This window comes from Myxocyprinus asiaticus, chromosome 6 (assembly GCF_019703515.2).
Source record: "Myxocyprinus asiaticus isolate MX2 ecotype Aquarium Trade chromosome 6, UBuf_Myxa_2, whole genome shotgun sequence".
In the NCBI taxonomy this organism is placed as follows: domain Eukaryota; kingdom Metazoa; phylum Chordata; class Actinopteri; order Cypriniformes; family Catostomidae; genus Myxocyprinus; species Myxocyprinus asiaticus.
The window spans coordinates 757901-779377 of record NC_059349.1 but is presented as its reverse complement, the minus strand read 5'-3'; the positions used below and the strand labels follow the sequence as shown (position 1 = coordinate 779377).

At 40.5% G+C, this 21477-nt stretch overlaps 1 protein-coding gene across 1 annotated transcript; it reads left to right on the top strand.

Moving 5' to 3' along the window:
* The first annotated feature begins 5962 nt into the window (after nt 1-5962).
* LOC127442955 (gastrula zinc finger protein XlCGF8.2DB-like) lies at nt 5963-19578 on the top strand. The gene is made up of 3 exons (XM_051701393.1): nt 5963-6014; nt 6691-6906; nt 16978-19578. Exons 2-3 carry the CDS (start codon nt 6816-6818, stop codon nt 17883-17885), a joined length of 999 nt encoding a protein of 332 aa, XP_051557353.1. The 5' UTR covers nt 5963-6014; nt 6691-6815; the 3' UTR covers nt 17886-19578.
* Nucleotides 19579-21477: the final 1899 nt, after the last annotated feature.

The following is a 21477-nucleotide window of genomic DNA, read 5'->3' as shown; positions in this document are numbered from 1 at the left end:
TGGAGAACCCCGCGGGTTCAATGGCTGAGTCTGGAATCTCCGCAGACATCCAAGTTTCCGTAAGGCAGATAATGCAGCAGTCCCTCGTCTCTCGTTGGAAAGAGATCTGCGCTTTCAGCTCGCAGAGCTTGTTATCCAGAGACTGAACATTTGCCAGTAGAATAGTGGGTAGCGGGGGTCGATTTGCGCGGCGTCTTACTCTGATGAGAACGCCGGCTCTGTTTCCCCTTTTCCTCCTGCGTTTCCGCGGCCGTGCTGCCCAGACAAAGGGCTCCGCTTGCGTGTTTGTAAACAGCGGGTCGGCATTGAGGAATGTGAAGTCCGGTTTACGGTGTGAGATCGCTGAACCAATGTCCAAAAGTGTTTGTCTGTCATAGACAATAAGGCAGACAACATCCAAGACAAAAAACATAAGAATTGTGAACAAAACAAACAAAACATTACTATGTTGTGTCGGAGCTCGCAACGCAGCAGCCATACTCGGCGCCATCTTGGGTCCAAAAAAAAAAATATAATAAAATAAATAAATAAAAAAAATGGAGTAAGCCATTTGATGTTTCTTATATTAGTGGACTGACTCGCGGTTCAGGGACTCTATTATCTGAAGCTGGGTGCCATTTTTGTTTCTTTTTGTGCTGGCTCCGCCTAGCGGCTGAAGTTTGTTTTGTAGCATGACTCCAAGAAACTTTTGCATTGACGGAAGATCGTTTTTTGCACTGACGTTCCCAGCCAGATCAAGAATGGACACTATGGATGACCGCAAAATATCTACATGCTCACATAAAGGACGTCTTTTATAAAGTTGACAGGCTGAGTAAGTTATGGTGTATTTATTTATTTATTTTTTTTTTTTTGTGGGGCCTCTTGCGTGTTTGTAAACAGCGGGTCGGCATTGAGGAATGTGAAGTCCGGTTTACGGTGTGAGATCGCTGAACCAATGTCCAAAAGTGTTTGTCTGTCGTAGACAATAAGGCAGACAACATCCAAGACAAAAAACATAAGAATTGTAAACAAAACAAACAAACCATTGCTATGTTGTGTCGGAGCTCGCAACGCAGCAGCCATACTCGGCGCCATCTTGAGTTCTATCTATACACTTCCAGAGTGAGGAAAAAGGCTGGAAAAATCACTCTGGACCCCACTCACCCTGCCCATTACCTTTTTGAACTGTTGCCTTCTGGCTGACATTTCAGAGCTCTGAGCACCAGAACCGTCAGGCACAGGAACAGTTTTTTCCCTCAGGCTATCCATCTCATGAACAGTTAAAACTGCCCCATTGAGCAATAACTATGTGTAAGCATACTTGGCAATAAAGCTCATTCTGATTCTGATGGCATTCCCATAGCAACAGCTACTGAAGAAGCATCTTGTTTCCTCATTCAGAGAACCAGGATTTTATATATATAATATATAACCCTGAAGTTTTCAGTATTGCAGTAGTAGTGTGGTATGGATGCAGTGTAAGCGCAGTTGTACCATGCCCAATTGACCACACTTGCACTACAGTTAAAAACCGCAATTAATTTCAACGGAGTGCCACTGATGAAAAGTGGTGCAGAAAACTTTATGTGTTACTAATGTAATTTCTGTGAATGAACTGTAACCAGTAAACAGCACTTTATGGATAACTTGCATCACATCTCTTGCTGGTATTGTTGTGCAAAAGGTACTGGGTTCACCAAAGTGTAATTAAACATTTATTCTAGGGCAATGCCTTGCCCCATATTCTTTAACTTTAAGTTCATAACTGTTAAAACAGTATTTGTTTTACAGACTAAAGAATGAGTGAAAATTATTCTGTAGTAATTTAATTTTTTTTTTTTTTTTTAATTGATATTTGACAATTTTATGTTTATTTTAGAGTTGACAGAAGTGAAAGAGGAAAGTCAAGAACTCAATGAAGAGGAGGAGAATCATCAATATCAGAAGACTCATAATTTCATAATTGGAGAGAAACCTTTTAGTGGCTCAGAGACTGAGAAAAGTTTATCAGGAAAAAGAACTCAAACAACAAAAGCCAAGTATTCTTTCACCTGCCTATATTGTGGAAAGCATTTCACACATAAAGGAAACCTTAAGAAACATAAGGATTCACACTGGTGAATCCCTTCAGTGTGGAAAAAGTTTCACTTTTCACAAGTTCCACACCATTTCACACTGGAGAGAAACCTCTCACATGTCATCAGTGTGGAAAGTGTTTCACACAGAAGGGACACCTTAAGAAACATATAATAATTCACACAGGAGAGAAACCTTTTGCCTGCCCACAGTGTAGAAAGTGTTCTAAACATCTAAGTAACTTAAAAAGGCAGAAAAGAAAGTACACTACTGTTCACTGTGGCAAGAGTTTCACACTTGTCAACAGTCTCAGAATTCATCAATGCTATCACACTGGACAAAGGCCAGTTAACTGTGATGTGTAGTCAATTTATTTTTGCATCAGAACTAAAAAGACACGTGAGAATTCATGCAAATGAGAAACACTAATTGGGTTCTGTTTTTAGAAAGAGTTTTCCACAGGTGCCCCATATACTGTACGCAGGGTTTGGAGGGTTACTTTTGAAATGTATTCCACTACAGATTACAGAATACATGCTGTAAAATGTAATTTGTAATGTATTCCGTCAGATTACTCAAGGTCAGTAACGTATTCTAAATACTTTGGATTACTTCTTCAACACTGGTAGATTTTTTCATTTGTTTTGACTATAAAAACTCTGCCAGTACAGTAAGACAAAATACACGTTAAAAATACATTCTCTGAAAAACCTAAATATCTTATGCAGTGTTGTTTCTAAAACAAGATAAATCAAACTGATCTCGTTTTAAGGATTTTTAGATATTTTTACAGGAAAACAATAAAAAAATTATCAAGAATAAAATGTTTGCCCTAATATCAAAGGTCTTACTAGAAAAAAAGAAATTATGATCCAACATGAATTTTCTTGATAAAAAATATGATCGTGCCTGGTAACGTGCATGTAAAATGGCTAGAAATAGCATTTTAGCTTAGCGTGAAGGTGACAATTTACACAAGGTTTATTTCTATTTCTTCTGCTCCAAACTTACTTCAAACTTACTTCTCTGTCTGCTCGTATGAATGTAACACATCATAAGAAAGTGTTTCACCGCTGTTCAAATGCACTTTGGATCACATCATTTATATGTATAAATGTTTTCCATCTGAAAGGACTAAATATTAAATGAAACAAATGACAATAAAATGCAAAGTAATCTCTTCAGTAATCAAAATACTTTTTGAATGTAACTGTATTCTAATTACCAATGATTTAAACTGTAATTGTAGTGGAATACAGTTACTTATATTTAGTATTTTAAATACGTAATCCCGTTACATGTATTCCGTCACTCCCCAACCCTGACTGTACGTACTGGTATGAGAGCTCGTGTGCTGTGGTCAAACTTTTACAAGGGCCAGTGACTGAGCTTATCAAAAAAATAAAATCCATACTGGAGAAAAATCTCACTAATGCTTACATTGTGAAAAGTGTTTCACTGCTTCAGGAAACCCAATAGCACGTGAGAGAGTACAGACTGGAGAGAAGCCATACCACTGCACTTTATGTGGGAAGAGTTTCAGCTCATAAATTAACTCTAGAAACTCTGAGGAGACATTTAACCCTTCTATTTTTGACCGGAAACAGTACAGATTCTTTTTTTTTTAAGAAATTATAACATTCTTCTTCCCTGAAGTAATTACAATCAAATTATGCACTTCTCTTGTAATGTTATGCTATTTAGATCTTATTTACCTGCAAATTTCTCAATTACACCTACACTTCTATAAATTCAAACATGAAGTAAATATGAAAATGTGTCATGTATTTGGGGCAGATTGCATCTGGTGGATAAAAGAACAATTACATGACTTGAAAATCATGTCATAACAATAATAACCAGTAGATGGCTGAGTTGTCTGATTGCCTGTCATAGCTTAATTTTAGATTAAATTATCACAAGTTATGCATTTGGATATACTGTATATTTAGACATTTATCAAACTAAACTTTTAGCTTTTTTAAATAATTTTGAAATGTCAGTTTTTGCAGTAATATCACATTAAGTTTAATACAGTCAAACTTGACCTTTGTGTTACAAAGAGAAGACATAGAGTAAGCATTTTGTTAACAAATAAAGTAAATGAGTTTACTTAACCTTTTCGCACATGAGTTTATCCTGTACTGACAGATACAATTTCAAAAATGTCAATGTTTTTTTGTGTTCAGATTGCAAGTCATACATATATATATAAATGAAACTGAAATCAGTCAAAAATGATCGAACAGCCCACAAAGGTTTAAGAAGCATTGCCCAGGTTATATTAGTGAGCAAACTTTATCTCAAAAATCTTGTGAATGTTTTGTAAAATTGCTAAGATAGAAGAAAGACTAAAGGAGTGAAATGGTGTTGGAAGCTTAGCCAGTCAACAACTCTTAGAGGATGGATGAAAATAGGAAATAGGATCATTTTGGTCACTTCTGTTGTCATTTTTTTGTAATTTTGTCATGATTGCCAAAATCAGTCAAGCTTGTGGTTGGATATGGATAGAATAGGCAGTTAAACTGTAGACAAGAACACTGTGGATTTGCAGAAAGTACCACATATAATACAAGATACTAAATACAGGCCTACAATAGTGATGGGAAGTCTTCGTTTCAATGAACCGGTTAAAAAAGCCCAATCAAACCAAACCAATTTTTTTATATCATCATGTAATGACATGATTACTTAATTTCTGACAACCCTGTGTTTTAGCAAACATGCTCAAACACATTCAAATAAAGCCATACGTATATAGGCACATTTTGCGGTTTATATCCTTTTTCAATCAAGTTATGTTCGTATGGGTTATCGTTGTTACATTCAATGATTTCCCTGCACATTGAATACGACTCTTGGACAAGTTGCCTATGTTACAGTTTTGCACCCAATACAGATATTCATGCAATAACACGGAGAGATGTGTTTTGTTTGTCTGTAAATAAATATATCAAACAGCAGCCATGATCCAGCTCAGAACCTAAATATGATAAGCATTTACAATAAAAAATAATAAAACATCATTTTCATCCCTTGGCTGAAAAAGTTGCTGTATGTCAGCTCACTACCTTTTTTGAACTGTTGCCTTCTGGCCGACACTACAGAGCACTGAGCACCAGAACCGTCAGGCACAAGAACAGTTTTTTCCCTCAGGCTATCCATCTCATGAACAGTTAAAACTATACTATAATTACGTTATGTTAAATAATAAATAATTCTATTATTTAACATATCCTACCTCTTCTGCATTAGATTCCCTTGCACTGTATCTAACAGATTTGTATTTGTATATACTATATGTATATTTTTGTCTTCTTGTGTATTTCTATATATACTTATATTTCTATTCACTCTTTATTTTTATTCTATTTTGTATTTATGTACTATTTTCTATTTTTGTCTTGTTATTGTATTGTTTGTGCACTGGAAGCTTCTGCCACCAAGAAAAATTCCTTGTATATGGAAGCATACTTGGCAATAAAGCTCATTCTGATTCTGATGTTTTAATTAAATATTTTATTTTTATTAAAGAAAATTTTACCCCGAAATGATAAATCTCTCATCATTTACTCATCCTTATGCCAGTTCAAACCTGTGTGACTTTCTTTCTTTTGTGGAACAATGACAAATATATTTTTTATAAAATATGAGTTGGTTTTAGCCATACATTGGAGACAATGGAGATCAAAACTCCAAAATGCACATAACGGTGGCATAAAGTAATCCATCCTTGCGATTCGAGTGGATATCTAAAGCGATTCAATAGCGCTGAATGAGAAACAGACCAAAAATGAAGTCTGTAAACCTGTAAACTGTAAAGCTTTGGAAATGCTTCTACAGTATAATCAATCCTCATTGTTCTCACTCCAGTCCAGTTGGTGGCGGTAATGCACCATTAACTGTTTGCCAACCGCTGCAGCTCCTCCGTGTGCTGTTTATACGTTTGAAGAAAGGTTTGTGTTAATCTTTTATTATTATTCATTGAGAAGTATTGCGTTCGGTTCTTAAAAATATATATATATTAAAGGTGAAGTGTGTTCTTTTCGTCGTTTAAAATACTTTCTCTTATCCCACCTTAATATGCAGAGACATTAAGCCATTTGTAGGTTCATTTTCTTTAAAACTGTAAACACTGTCTCTAGAAAAAAATCACCGGTTGTAAATACATGAACATAACTGTACACATTATTTCCAAAAGTGACAACTCATATATAGTAATAACATGAGTTGTCACGTTTGGAAATGATGCTCTTTCATGACAATATTAATTGATAGAATGTAGAATTTTTACGTTTTTAAAAAGCTAAAATATAGTTAGAATGATGGCAAAAAATAAAAAAAAACATTGACATTTGACAGTTTTACGGTCATGAAATGAAACCTCTGTTGAGAATAGTAGAAAAGCATTTCAAAATATACCAACATTAAAAAAAAAAAAAAAAAACGAATTTCTGGAAACTTGGTTAATGCTTTTAAAATAGAATTTTTGAAAATAAATTTCTGTCAGCTTGACTATCCTTTTTGATATTGATATTGACATAACACATGAAAGAAATGTAAAATAAAAACGTTTTAAATATAAACAGTGTATAAATGTTTTATTTACTTTTGATTTTGACACTCCCACAGCAATTCACAAATAAATGCTGGGAATAATCACATCATCCTGCAAGTGAAGAGGCCACTTGCATTCAAACAAGCAGGAACAACTCCGTATACAACAGCAACGTGTACATTAATATACTGTTGTAACAATGGAGTTTATTAAAGAGGAATGTGAAGACATATGCCTAAATGATCCAGAACTGTGCAGAATGGAAGATGAAGATACTGAGGAACAAACAGGTTGGTGTTCATTCTTGAATATCCGGCAGTACAGATCTGGTAACTGTTATTTAGAAAATCATAAAAACTTTGAATGCTGTCATTACCATGAACTGCAGTCCATTACTGAATAAAGTTTTAAAACCATCCCTCAGTTTAAAAAAAAAAAAAAAAGGATATGGCAAGATAGTCATATAGATTGAAAGATGTGATGCATTTTAGACGCATCAGTTCTCTAAACACCATGCGATGACAGAGGAAGCTTCCTGTGGAGGCTTGAGCGAGCACAGGAGTGTCCTATGAAGAAGTCTTTTTGGTCAACACCTGACGCACGCATATATTATTCTCCTTTTTCACATTTGGTGCTATGGTTTTAATTCGTGTTTCACCTTTGTGATTTAACTAAACTATAATTGTCACGTAATTTAACAGTACAATTTGAAAAAATATCTATTTTGAATATATTAATGAAACAAGTTTCAACAGCATCATAAGGCAAGTGCTCCGAGGTAATGCAGCTGCGCAGAGACGGCGCTCTTTGAGTCAGCAAGGACATTACATTTTACAAATGCATCTTGCTTGTCGTCTGTCTCTGTTTCCTTTCCTTGCATGCTTTCCTCGCGTCCTAAGAGGGAGGAGTTTGAAAGCAAGGAAAGGAAATAAGGATGCACAATTTTAGAAATGAGAAGCACCCACTGTTTCTGACTCCTTGTCCCATAGTGTGTCGGGTAGAGTCTGGCCCGAGTGTTTTCCTGCTGCCCATTGTGGTGCTGCTTATGCGACCAATCCTAGCTGTGGTTTATACCCCACCAGCAAGTGGAACACACTGTCAAAATCAGGAGCAGTTTTACCAGGTTGCCAAAATGGATTGTTTGCAAGGTAGCTCGAGAATACACGCTTCACTTTTTTCTGGGCCCTCCCTGTTTCAGTGGCATTATTTTCTCCATTGTTCCAGTGCAGGACACGCCAGTTTTAGTGTAGGAAGTCCAGTAGCTCGTCCGCAATAGAGATTGTACCTTCCGAGTCAGCGTTGCGCAGCTTCTACAGCTGCTATCTTCTGGTGAGGTTAAAGGATGGCAACACACGTCCAATCCTGGGTCTGAGAAGTCTGAATCGGACACAAAATAGCCACTCGAAAGCATATTCTGTTAAACATCCATCTCGGGGACTGGTTTGTGACTGTGGACCTTAAAGGGACAGTTCATCCTAAAATGATTTCAATTACTCACCCTCATGCAATCCCAGGTGTGTATGACTTTCTTCTGCCGAACACAAACAGATTTTTAGAAGAATATCTCAGCTCTGTAGGTCTATACAATGCAAGTGAATGATAATGAGCACTTTAAAGCTTCAGAAAGCACAGACAGTATAGTAAAAGTAATCCATATGACTCCAGTAGTTAAATTAATTTCTTCTAAAGGGATACGTCTGTGGCAGTGGGGGCGTGGTCAAGCATCTCTCCGGAGAGAGAGAAAGCGGTAAGGGCACTTACACCTGAGTGAAATTATGTCTAACACCTGTCTCTAATTTCAGTGAGCACAGGGAGAGCGGCATAAATAGACACACCGCAAGTAGAAGAGGGAGAGAGAGAGAGAGAAAGAGACTGGTCAAGACAGAACCGAACCAGAGCAAAGATTTTAATGAGAGTTTATTTTGTGAAGCGGTGTGAGATACTGGTTTAACTTAGTGTTTAAAGAGAGACTGTAAATTGTGCTGCGAAGAGGAAAAATAAACCCTTACCTGACAAAGTATTTAAAAAACGTATTGCTTAATCTGAGAAACGCTTCTAAGAGAGCAAGACGCAACGGCCAAGTACATCCATCTACTGTAAGGGGCTGTTCACACCGAACGTATCCCTTTTGCTGCCATCCATTTGTTTTTCTATGTAAACGCTAGACAAACATCTTTGTTTCACTTTGTTTTTGTTTATTCAGCGTCTCATGCAGGAGAGCTATTTTTTAGATGCTGTGTCTAATTAAAAAGAACTTTAAAAAGCATCTTGAGACACTTGCTTTCTGTTAAACTGTATTTGTTGCGCTATGTCTAGCTTTTTAGCGCAAGAATGCGATCGATCTGAAGTCATCGTCAGTTCAGGGCACACATCCAAATTTCAAATGCACAGTTTTAGTATTCGAATGTGCATTTTTTTCTTAAATTCAATGACTATTTGAATTTTCATTTGACAGCCCTACTTCCAGTGCCTCTCCAATGCACGTTCATGAGGACCCACTTCATGCAGTCTCTCGCGTGACATAAGCTCACTGGCATATTGAAAGAAAGTAAAACCAATTAAGCTTGTGAATAGCATTTTGTTGTAAATAAACCGAGCTGCACTTCCGATTGTATCGCACTTACGTCACACAAGAAGCTGTATGAACTGGGTCCTCTCATGATCGTGCATTGGAGAGCAACCAGAAGTAAACAATTATAGTGAAAATGACGTTGTAAAGGAGGAGGCGAGAAGCAGCTTTCCTTGTTTAGGAAAGGAGTTTGCCAGCTTCACATACCTTTTAATCCTCCTTGGGTCATACAGGAATAACACCGTCATGAGCATCGACCGCTCTGTTTGAAGCAGATGACAGCGAACAGAGTGCAAATTCACTTTGTAGCGCGAGGCACAAACAGAGTACATACTTATTAAATTAAATAGCAGCCTTTGTGGTTTAATAATCACTTTGAGTCACGTAGCGACCTGCTTTTCCAGAGTGGGAAACTCGTCATTACGTCAGAGCAACTTAGTCTTAACAACACTGAAACACTTCAAATTAAAAGCTCCACCAAAATAAAAGCTCAATTTAAATGAAGAAACTATGACAGAAATGTAATATGCACTGTTATAGTACTACTACTACAACTAATAATAATAATAATAAATCAATAGTAATTGTATTATATTTAGGCAATATCTTACATCTTTGATGCTCTGTAGTAAATGTATTTTAGATTGTGCTGTGAGGTTTTGAATAAAAGCACTTCATTTGATAAAAATAATACAATATCATTTTGAAAATAGTTATACTTTAATTTGATTAAAGATTTAATGAATTTATTTAAACACCATTTTGATGATAAAATGTAAATAAACTGGTGATATGCAGTAAAAAAAAAACAAACAAAAAAAACAGGTATCTGACTCGTACTCGGTCTCAAAAAAACGGTATCGGGACATCCCTACTTCACACGTTAACGAAGTGTATGGAAGCAGCGCTTGCTCCATTGAGGTTGTGTGGCATATGAGTCCACAATTATCTAGATGATTGCCTGATCTTGGCTCACTCTGAGGTGTTGGCTACAGCACACAGGGACTTGCTGGTGTCACATCTTGCGAATTTGGGTCTCAGGGTCAGCTGGTCCAAAAGCTCTTTGACTCCCATTCACAAGGTCTCCTTCCTCGGAGTAGAGCTTGATTCATGTACTATGAGGCTCTTGAATGCACGTGTTTAGACCATTTGGCAGACAATCAGATGTGCAGGGGTTTCACATTTTAATTAGGATGGACAACACATCGGTAGTGGCTTATTTGAACTGCCAAGGAGGGGTGCGCTCTCGCCCAATTTTGAGTTTGCCATGTCCCATCCTCCTTTAGTCGCACAGCAAAAACCCACTGTTTTTGTTATTTCATTCAGCATTCAATGACTGTACATGCACAAATTTACGATTTTCATCAGTAACTGGATCTGTGGGTGACATTGTCAAAGGGCAACCGAGTTCATTTTCCCCACTCACGGGAATAATGTCAACAAGGAAAGATATAGAGGAAAAAATTGATTTCTCAGTTCCAGGTCTTCTCTGAATTATTATTATTAGATATGATGCATTAATACAGATTTGATGCAGAGTCTGACTGAGAAGCAAACCAGTAGCCTTTTTAAACTCATCCAGACAGTTAGTTAAGTGTCAGTCCATAGGGGTATGCAACTTAAATTAGTTTGACACCCCTGCTCTACAAACTATCATTGTTAATTGTTTGGTTCTGCTTTACCTTCCAACATGCAGTCAGTCTGTCCCAGCTCCACTACCCTAATGATGGTTAAGAAAAATGTATTTGTTGATTTTAGACAGTTGTCCAGTTGTATATTTGAAATATTTCAATTATTTCTGTGGTTATATTTAAACAGGATATTTATTGAAAAGACCTTACTTTATAATACAGTAGTGCCTGACCGATATATTGGTCGGCCGGTATTAGCCTTTCACCGATATATCGGTATTGGCGTATATTTTACCGATATGTGCTGATATGAAAACTTTTTTTCAGAACATATAATGCAGAAAACAATGCTTTAGGATTGGTGTCATAGCGTAGTTTGTCCAGCAGAGTGCGCTCCGACTCCATTGTTTACAGAGCTGAGGATGGCTCTGAAGACAGGGCGGAGTTAAGCGGTGTCTTGGTAAGTTAACTAGTTTGTGAAATACATACTGGAAACTTAAACAATGGCCCCATCATTTTCCCTTTTCAATATAACTAATATAACATTAACCTTGTCCCTGACAACCATGTCACTCATGTCTGTTTGCTGTTAGCCAGCTATAGTTTGTCAGTGCAGTCAGTAATGTAGCAGATTGAAAGGTAAACATCAGAGCATCTTTTTGCAGCTAAGCAGACAACAGTGCGGTGGAGGATTGTGTCTGATGAGTGTTGATTTCTTGCTATGTTGTTATGTAGTTGGTGAGACACAATGCTGGAAAGTAAAATAAACAACGTCCATCTTTTACTCTCCGTGGAGCTTATAGCTAACTAGCTAATCACGTAGCTACTTTCAGTAACTACGTTTCCATCCAAGGATTTTTTGCGAAAACATTTTAGCGCATCAAAATAAAGGTGATGGATACGCAAATTATTGCTAAAATTTCACAAGTGTCGACATAATATTTTTTCGTTTAACTCTAGCGCATAAACTATGTCGGTACATCAAATGTCGCGAAAAACTGGTTTGGAAACACTTTTTGTCAAGAAAATTGGCATTAATGCAAAAATGTAGTGTCACATGACAGAATTTACCCCAATCGTTAGCCTGTGTTAATCATGACGACAAGGCATCCTTGAAAGCCAATTTATTGATTGTGATTATGGATTGATCTAAACGGCATAGCACAGATCTGATGCTGCAAACATGACATTTCCAGGAGTACCAACACAAACATCTCGTATCAAGACATGCACATTCACAAGTGCATGAAGAACAAATGAATGGCCACTCTTTGCGATTAATTTAATCAAGGTAGACATCCGTTTATTTATTAAAGTTGCTTTTACACACCATTCAAAATAATAGACGGCAGTCACGGAAATAGCCCACAATACAAAAAAAACATATAATTTCTGTGCACAAAGATGTTTTAAATTAAAAATAAATACACAATACTAGAAGAAAAGCTTCAGTGTGCTTTTTTGAAACACTAACATAGCCCAATTATATTAAATTATTGTTTAGCTTACTTTTGAAAAATGCTGGCAAAATTCCCTGTATTAAATTAAATAAATTACCAAACGAAAAACGCATTAAATTAAAAAAATAAATTACCAAACGAAAAAAATTGTATTTTTAAACCTATATATGCGTTTTCTTTACACAAACTTAAATTAGCCGTACCCTGTTCTGTAGACGAATAAAGTCGGCTGAATGACATTTTCTACACTTCAAGAATATAAACTATCAGAACTATTTGTCCAATGTGGAGTTCACTTTCAGAAAACGAGCTTTTGAACATTTTAAAACGTTTAAATATTTTAAATCTAACCCTCTTTAACTCGGATCGCATTTGCTGAGCTTCTTCAGAAAATGTAAATTGCATTATGATGCTAAAATTAATTTTAGATGATAATCAAGTTCAGTTGCTCGTTAAAAGTTGTGGGACAAATATGCGGGACATAATGCAGTTGAGATGGCAATGCTTGTTCAAAATAGCTTATTGAATATCAGGAATGTATCATATGTAAACCCTGATATTACACTGCATCAGTTTTCTTTAACAGCTGTGCACACAGCATATACACATCGATTGATGGTCCTTATACTAAGACTGAAAGTTTCTCCCACTACTTAGTGCAGGTTGCCAGCTTGAACAGGGCCATGACGATTCGCTTTCGGGTTGGAACTGGTGGCAACCTACGATAGGCGCAACATCAGGACCAATATTACAGTCCTATCAGAAGGGCAATGGTTCCTTTTGATTGCAATTCCTCCTCTTCTGATTGCTTTTATTTGTGAAATTAAAATGACAGTAAGCTGGCTAATTTCAATAAATTGTCTCAATACTCTCCCCATTTTACCAAAACTTCGGGGTAAAGAAATTAGGGACATCTGGGAGGCGAATTTGCGATAAACCAAAACTTATGCGACAAAGTGTTTTTTTTAGGCATGACATCATCACGCACACCATTTTTATCGATAAAAGGCCATTTGAATTGAAACAGGCAGAAGGCGGCAAATTTCGCAAAAAGTTGTTTTCACATTTTCACTTTGTCGCTAACAAAATAGTGCGAAAAGTAGATGGAAACTAGGCTATTGTTGTCATCTGAGTGGAAGCTAATGTGTAAACATGTATTCACCAAACTGTTTTGTTCAGGATTCACAGTTTGGTACCCCCTTAAACCGAACAATTCCAGTCGTTGCATTTACAAAATAAAATATTTAAAAGTCTGGTTCCATATCTGTCACTCACTCGACGTTGTGTCGATGTAGTGACACTAGGGGTCACTGTTGGGAGCCCGAGACACCTCTGGTCTTTGATAAAAGACCAATGAAAATTGGCGAGTGGTATTTGCATGCCACTCCCCCAGACATACTGGTATAAAAGGAGCTGGCGTGCAACCACTCTTCGGATTTTCTCTTTGGAGCCGAACGGTGGATGTTTACTGAGCTGACTGTTCATTCACCTCTGCTGGATCTGACGGCTTCTCCCTCCTCTGCACTGGTGCACTGCAGAGAATGCCCCTGGGCGCTTCGGCAGAAAAAAGATAGTATATTTCTCTAAAAGAGCGGCACACACGGAATGTCTTTTTAAAGGCGCATCTTTTTAAAGATGCCTTTCTGTTTGTGTGTTATTCCTGGTTGCGGTCTTTACATCTCAACTTCAGATGGTCACGATCGCTGTCTTTCATGTCTGGGCACGACCCATGTGGAGACAGCGTTCGTGGATGGTTCATGTACTCACTGCAAGAACATGACCATGGCAACGTTGCAGTCGCGGCTTGCTTTCGTAACAAAGCAAGCCACCCCAGCAGCTCCCCGCCTCGGTCCTTCTACCTACGGGTATGAGGCCAGCGCGTCTAGCACTGGGGGCGATTTGGGGACCCCAATGGGACCGCCTCCTCCGGGTATCCCCCCACGGACCTCCCATTCCCCAGCACGCTCGTCTGCCCCGATCGGGCTTCCGGATGAGTCCGCCGCCTCGTCTCATGGCGAGTTCGACCTCTTGTTTGGAGCCCGCGAAGCTGATGAGCTCTCGAGCACAGCATCGGAGAGCGGGCTTGTCCAGTCAGACGCAGAAGCCTCAGCTGGGCTCCCCCCTTCGGGGACGATTGCCTAGTCACAGGCTGATTCAGAAATGACGGACATGCTTTCCCGGGCGGCCGCGAGCGTCGGGCTAGAGTGGAACCCTCTGCTCTCCCCCGAACCCTCACGGCTCGATGATTGGTTCCTGGGCTCGCGGCGCCGCTCGAAGCAGCCACGCCCCACTCCAGTGCCTTTCTTCCCCGAAGTGCACGAGGAGCTGACAAAATCGTGGGAGGCACCTTTTACTGCCCGGTCCCAATTTCTCAGCTCCCCTGCCCTCACAACCCTCGATGGCGGGTGGCCAGGGGCTATTCGGCGATTCCCCCGGTGGATAAGGCGCTCGCGGTGCACCTATGCCCGCAGAGCGCCGCCACCTGGCTTGGACGCCCAAAGCTCCCGTCCAAGGCCTGTAGGTTCACGTCGTCCCTGACGACCAAAGTCTACAGTGCTGCTGGACAAGCCACCTCTGCCCTGCACGCCATGGCTCTCCTGCAGGTCCACCAAGCCAAGGCGCTAAAAGAACTGCACGAGGGTAGTTCCGCCCCAGATCTGATGCAGGAACTGCGCTCGGCGACCGACCTCTCTCTCCGGGCGACGAAGGTCACGCCGCGGTCTCTCGCCGGGCGATGTCTACATTAGTGGTCCAGGAGCGCCACCTTTGGCTCAACCTGGTCGAGATGGGTGAGGCCGACAAGACACGGTTCCTTGCTACCCCTATCTCACAGGCTGGCCTATTCGGCGACACAGTCGAGGACTTTGCCCAGCAGTTCTCGACGGTGAAGCAGCAGACGGAGGCTATCCGGCATATCCTGCTCCAGCGTGGCTCATGATCCCGCACCCCGCCTGCGGCTCAGCCGCAGCCCGCCCCCACCGGCTGCCAAGAACCCACGAAAGGCTTCAAATCGCCCCTGAGACAGGCGACCCAGGGTCGACGAAACCCACTGCCTTGGAGCTGGTAAGAAGACCACTCCATCCCCCAGTGGAGGGCCGGGAGGAGAATCTTTTGTTGCCTTTTCATTTGATTTCACCGCATGCCCAAGTGGATGCGGTACGCAACAGTTCAGCAAAAGAGCAGTTTCCTCGTTCCCTGGGTCACATACCCGGTGTGCACGGCCGTCATCACGACCACCGTCCACCATTCCATTTTTGCAGGTTTGGCGCTCCAGCAGCGGTCTCCCTGCCCCTGTGGCACAAATCCACCCACGATGTGACAGTCTCCACGGGTCACGAGGACAGGCCTCTTCCTCCCCATCCCAGGCTGTTCCAGGGGTGGTCACAAGGAGCCAGGTAAGTGCTTTGATGTCCCTAGACTCAGCACGGCCACGACATGCGGTGGCACCTCGAGCTCCGCCCCGCCGCGAGGCCCCACCTGCTGGTACGTCTGACGAGATTGTCCTGTTGGTCCCCCTCGCGTGGAGCTTGGATGCGTGGCTTGCGCTTTCCAATCCGTCACGATTGCTGATCCAGACCGTCCGACTCGGCTACGCGATTCAGTTCGCCAGGCACCCGCCCAGGTTCAGCGGTATCCACTTCACCTTGGTGAAGGATGAAAAGGCTGCTACCTTGCGCGGAGATCGCCACCCTCCTACGGAAGGGTGCGATAGAACCTGTCCCTCCGACCGAGATGAAGAAGGGGTTTTATAGCCCCTACTTCATCGTACCGAAAAACAGGTGGTGGGTTGCGGCCAATCTTGGACCTGCGAGTACTGAACCGGGCTTTACACAGACTCCCGTTCAAGATGATGACGCAAAAATGCATTCTGGCGAGCATCCGGCATCAAGATTGGTTCGCGGCGGTAGACCTGAAGGACGCGTACTTTCACGTCTCGATTCTACCTCGACACAGACCCTTCCTGCGGTTTGCATTCGAGGGTCGAGCGTATCAGTACAAGGTCCTCCCTTTCGGTCTGTCCTTGTCCTCTCACATCTTCACGAAGATCGCAGAGGCAGCCCTTGCCCCGTTAAGGGAGGTGGGCATTCGCATTCTCAACTATCTCGACGATTGGCTAATCCTAGCTCACTCTCGGGACATGTTGTGTGCACACAGGGACTTGGTGCTCTCGCACCTCAGCCGATTAGGGCTTCAAAAATCCCATATCGGTCATGCTCTATAATACAGTGAAGTATAGTACAGTTTGTTATGCTTTCTGTGCTGATCAATAAAATTAAGGCCATAATTATCTAATGTTATAGGTCAGATTGAAGAGAGCTGGGATAAGATACGTCATAAAACAGAAATACACAAACAATGGTCTAGACATTTTAGTCCCATATCGTGAAATTTGTTCCAATATGATATATGATAACAATATGTGTTTTCCAAAGTAATTTACACACATAGTAAAGAGTTGCGCATATAGTAAAAGATCGATCTTGGGATTTAAGAATCGATATTGAGATCATTTTAATGAAGATTGCGATGTATTGGAAAATCAATGTCCTTCACTTTATACCATTGCAACATTGTGTATTGCCATGCAGCCCAGCCCTAATGTGTATTTAAACATTTATTCTAGTGCATTGTTTTTTTTTTTGTTTGTTTGTTTTTTTTATTTTTTTTTATTGACATTTGACAATTTTATGTTTATTTTAGAGCTGATGGAAGTGAAAGAGGAAAGTCAAGAACTGAATGTAGTGGAGCAGGAACATCAGTATCAGAAACCTTGTAATTTCATAATTGGAGAGAAACCTTTCAGTGGGTCAAAGACTGAGATGAGTTTCTTTGGAAGAAGAACTTGTAGAACAAGAGCCAAATATTCTTTCACATGCCCTCATTGTGGAAAGAGTTTCACAGAAAAAGGAAATCTTAAGAAACACATAAGAACTCACTCTGGAGAGAAGCCTTTCACATGTCATCAGTGTGGAAAGAGTTTCTCACATAAAGGAAACCTTAATGATCACATAAGAATTCACACTGGCGAGAAGCCTTTTACATGCCTTCAGTGTGGAAAGAGTTTCACACATAAAAGAAGCCTTTATGATCACACACCAATTCACACTGGAGAGAAGCCTTTTGCCTGCCCACAGTGTGGAAAGAGTTTCACACAGAAAGGACACCTTGGGAACCACATAAAAATTCATACTGGAGAGAAGTCTTTTGTCTGCCCTCAGTGTGGAAAGAGTTTCACGCAGAAAGGACACCTTAAGAGACACATTAGAATTCACACTGGAGAGAAGCCTTTCACGTGCCTTCAGTGTGGAAAGAGTTTCACACACAAAAGATGCCTCAATGCCCACACAGCTATTCACACTGGTGAGAAGCCTTACACATGCCTTCAGTGTGGAAAGAGTTTCACACATAAAAGTAGCCTCAATGACCACACTGTTATTCACACTGGAGAGAAGTCTTACATATGCCCTCAGTGTGGGAAAAGTTCCAAACGTCTAAGTAACTTAAAAAGCCATATGAAAATTCATTCAGATAAGAAAGTGCACTCTTGTTCAGTGTGGAAAGAGTCTCAGAAATCATTTGTGCTATCACACTGGACAAAGGCCAGTTAAATGTGATCATGTGTATTCATGCAAATGAGAAACACTAATTGTGTTCTGCTTGTGAAAAGCATTTTTCCACAGATGCCCCATATATTGTAGATACTGGTGTCTTGTGTGCTATGGTGAAACTTTTACCAGAGCTAGTGACTTGGAATGGCCCCAAAAATTCCATACTGGTAAATAACCTAAAAAATTTGTGAAAATGTGTGAAAATGATTAACTGCTTTAGAAATCCTGATGATGGTATGGTTATGACAGTAACCCTAGTTCCCTGAAAGGAGGGAACAAGACGCTATGTCAGTTGCTGACACTATGGTAAGTTCCGCCCAGGAATGACGATCTCTCAAGCCCTTTATTGACAGATGGCGCTTGACGCTCAGCCCACCATGCATGTGTCACCGTGAGCACATAACCCGGAGCACAGTGTCATTCATTCAGGATTTTCGACTGAAGGGATGAGAGTACATCTCTTGAACCAGTGAGGAATCGGTGCGGCCATGTATGCAGCATCTTGTTCCCTCCTTTCAGGGAACCAGGGTTACAGTCTTAACAATACCGTTCCCTTTCAATTGAGTCTCTTCGATGCTGCGTCAGTTGCTGACACTATGGGAATAGTATACCAGCATGCTGTGCTACTGATCCGCATGCACCAGCAATGCTTACTAGCCAGTAGGGTAGTTAAAAATCATTGACAGATTCTTCCCTTCATATTGACAAATAGAAATGAAAGAGAAATAGAAAAAAAAGAGAAAAATAAATCCAACCATTTAAAGGATCACAACAACCCCTCTTTCAGCACAGTTGAGTTCTCACCAAATTTTTAAATATGCCAGCCAAAGTGGGTGTGATCAGCAGTGGCATGAGGGGAGAAGGGGGAGTAAACACAACAACTGTCTGATTCAAATCACTTAGCTTTGTTTAACTATTGCAGTAAACAGCATCAAAGATTCTCACAATAACTCACAAATGCACAAATAAATTATACACCATTTTCAAGCTCACAATACATTACTCATGCTGGGAATTTGTATCAGTAATTTAATATTTAAATAAATGCCAAGTCATGTACTCTGTATTGAAAATATGTTAATGTTTTTTACACTTTAATAACTTTTGAGACTCATTCCAAAACGTTTATTTACAAATATAAGTGCTTAGATCGGTTAACACACTCACATTATGGATGGATGGATGGATAGCATTTGTGTCTGTGACAATGTAAACCGCATCTCAAACGAGTGACAGAGACAGTCCACCTCACCACATATTTAGAAAAACACTCACATTAATAAATGTGTGCTGTGCAAACATTTAAAAGGTGTTGCCCTTGACTGAAAGCCTGTCCTGTCCCTCTGTCAGCAGCGAGGGTGACTTGCGTCACGGTACTATCAACTCGCTCAACTTAGGCGCTTGAGTGTTTGAAGTGCTGGTCAAGTGCATGGCAATGACACACTGACAAACCTGCGGTGCTCGTTTGTCAAAGGGGAAATGCCACGCCTTCTCATAAATAATATTGAGGACACCCGTGACGTAGAGGTGCTGAAATTCAGTGGAAATCTAAACCCTGTTTGTCACAACCTGTGACTTTGTCTCAATGTTCATTTTAAACCCGGAAGAAGAAAACTAACCATTTTCCTCTTTAAATTAAAAATAATGAATTTTGACATTCTCTTTCCTTGTGTGCAAGACCTGTTAACATCTCAGAAAAACATGTTGTAGTGTTTCATGAACCTTTAAGGTAGAGACACTTTAAGGTAGAGACACTAACCAATCTGGGAAGTGAAGCACCGTGAAAACTATTGCCATTCACACCATAGTGGTGAAAAGGGTTGGAATGGTCCATGACTGACAACCTGACATAATGCCACTAGCCAACAGGGTAGTAGGACATTAATCATTACTCTACACAGAAAAGCTCTTAATAATGCCACAGTTCAGAGACTAGCAAGGTAGTGAATGTTGAGAAGTCAGCCCTCCTTTGCAGTAAGAATCTGGAAAGAGAGGGAAAAGACAGCCAAGTACCTGGCAAAGGTGCTAGATGAAGCCCAGCCTGCAGCCAGGCAGATGTCCCCCAAGGACACACCCTTAGCCCATGCCCAGGAGGAGGCCATGCTCCTGGTAAAGTAAGCCTTAACACCCATAGGACATTGCATGCCTTGTGAATCATAAGATAGTGCTATGGCATCGCCAGTGAGAAAGTCTTTGCTTGGAGAATGCCAAACCATTTGAATGGCCTCTAAAGCAGACAAAGAGCTGATCCCTTAGTTACTCATACAGTCAAAGTACATGCGCAGCGCCCTCATAGGGCAGAGCATGTGATGTTCTGCATCTTGTCCGACACGAATGGAGGAGAGAAACTTTCCATTGTAAATATCAGTTAAATTAAGAGAAAATCGCCTTAATTTACACAGCATCATATAAACTTGTTCAAACAAGTTTCACTTAATTTTAAAAGCCATACGAGTGAACTGCACAGCAGAGAGAGAAATTTTAAAGCCTGAACCTTTATTTCCCCCCGCTAAGCGGCTAGAGTCCAGGGTGTGGGAATATTTTGATTATTTAAAAGACCCACAAGGCACCATCAGTGATGGTTAGCCAATCAGTAAACTTTGTTGAAAAAGTGTTGGCTCATACAGGGAACACTTCAGACCTGAAGAGCCACATTCGTGATCATCCCAGAGATGATTGGGAGATGAATGTAAGTGAAAATACAGTATATAGTCTAATAAATTATAAACCCCTTTTCATAACACTACTAGATATTCAAGATTTCTATGACTACCTGTACTTTCCTGAAAATAAGTCAAATGTTTTTCATAATCTGAAAGGTCCTGAGACTTATAGTCTGAAGCGATTTATATACATAATTTATACATAATTAATGTCGGCCATTCAAACCCACGCACACCAAAGCACATATGCAGCTAGCAGTCATATCACCCTGTAGCTCAAGACTGGTGCCCACTGAAGTAGGGTTGAGCCTGGCCAAGGCTGCTGCTGGAAGAGGTATTAGGGAGGCCAGCAGGGGGTGCTCACCCTGCAGTGTTTGTGGGTCCTAATGCCCCAGTATAGATATGGGAACACTATACTGTAAAAATGCACTGTCCTACAGATGAGACTTTAACCCTCAGGGGTCGACGGACGCGCTGGCGCGTCCTGCTGGATTTTTTTCTCATAACAGCGGAAACAACTTAAAATACTCTGTCATTTTTTGGGCATACAGATAAGTGTAAGACATCATTAGAGACTATAAAGCAGGGGTGTCAAACTCGGTTCCTGGAGGGCCACAGTCCAGCAGAATTTAGCTCTAACCCTAATTAAACACACCTGAAACAGCTAATCAAGGTCTTCAGGAGTGCTTGAAGATTACAAGGAGGCATTTTGGAGCAGGGCTGGAACTAAACTCTGCAGGGCTGCGGCCCTCCAGGAGCTGAGTTTGATACCCCTGCTATAAAGGGTTTACTTTTATTTGTGTACACTCACAATAACAACAAAACCTTGTGCTTTTGTAAAACAAAGAAAATACAATAAACGGGGTGCGCTTTCAGCCGTCTCTGTCTCCGCAAGCATCTTTCTGAAACATGTCACAAAAATGAACTGA

Excerpts from the sequence above, each read along its gene's own strand:
- LOC127442955 (XM_051701393.1), top strand. The coding sequence starts at position 6,816 with ATGGAGTTTATTAAAGAGGAATGTGAAGACATATGCCTAAATGATCCA. Across the intron at positions 6,907-16,977 it reads AGATACTGAGGAACAAACAG|AGCTGATGGAAGTGAAAGAG; the intron begins GTTGGTGTTCAT and ends TGTTTATTTTAG.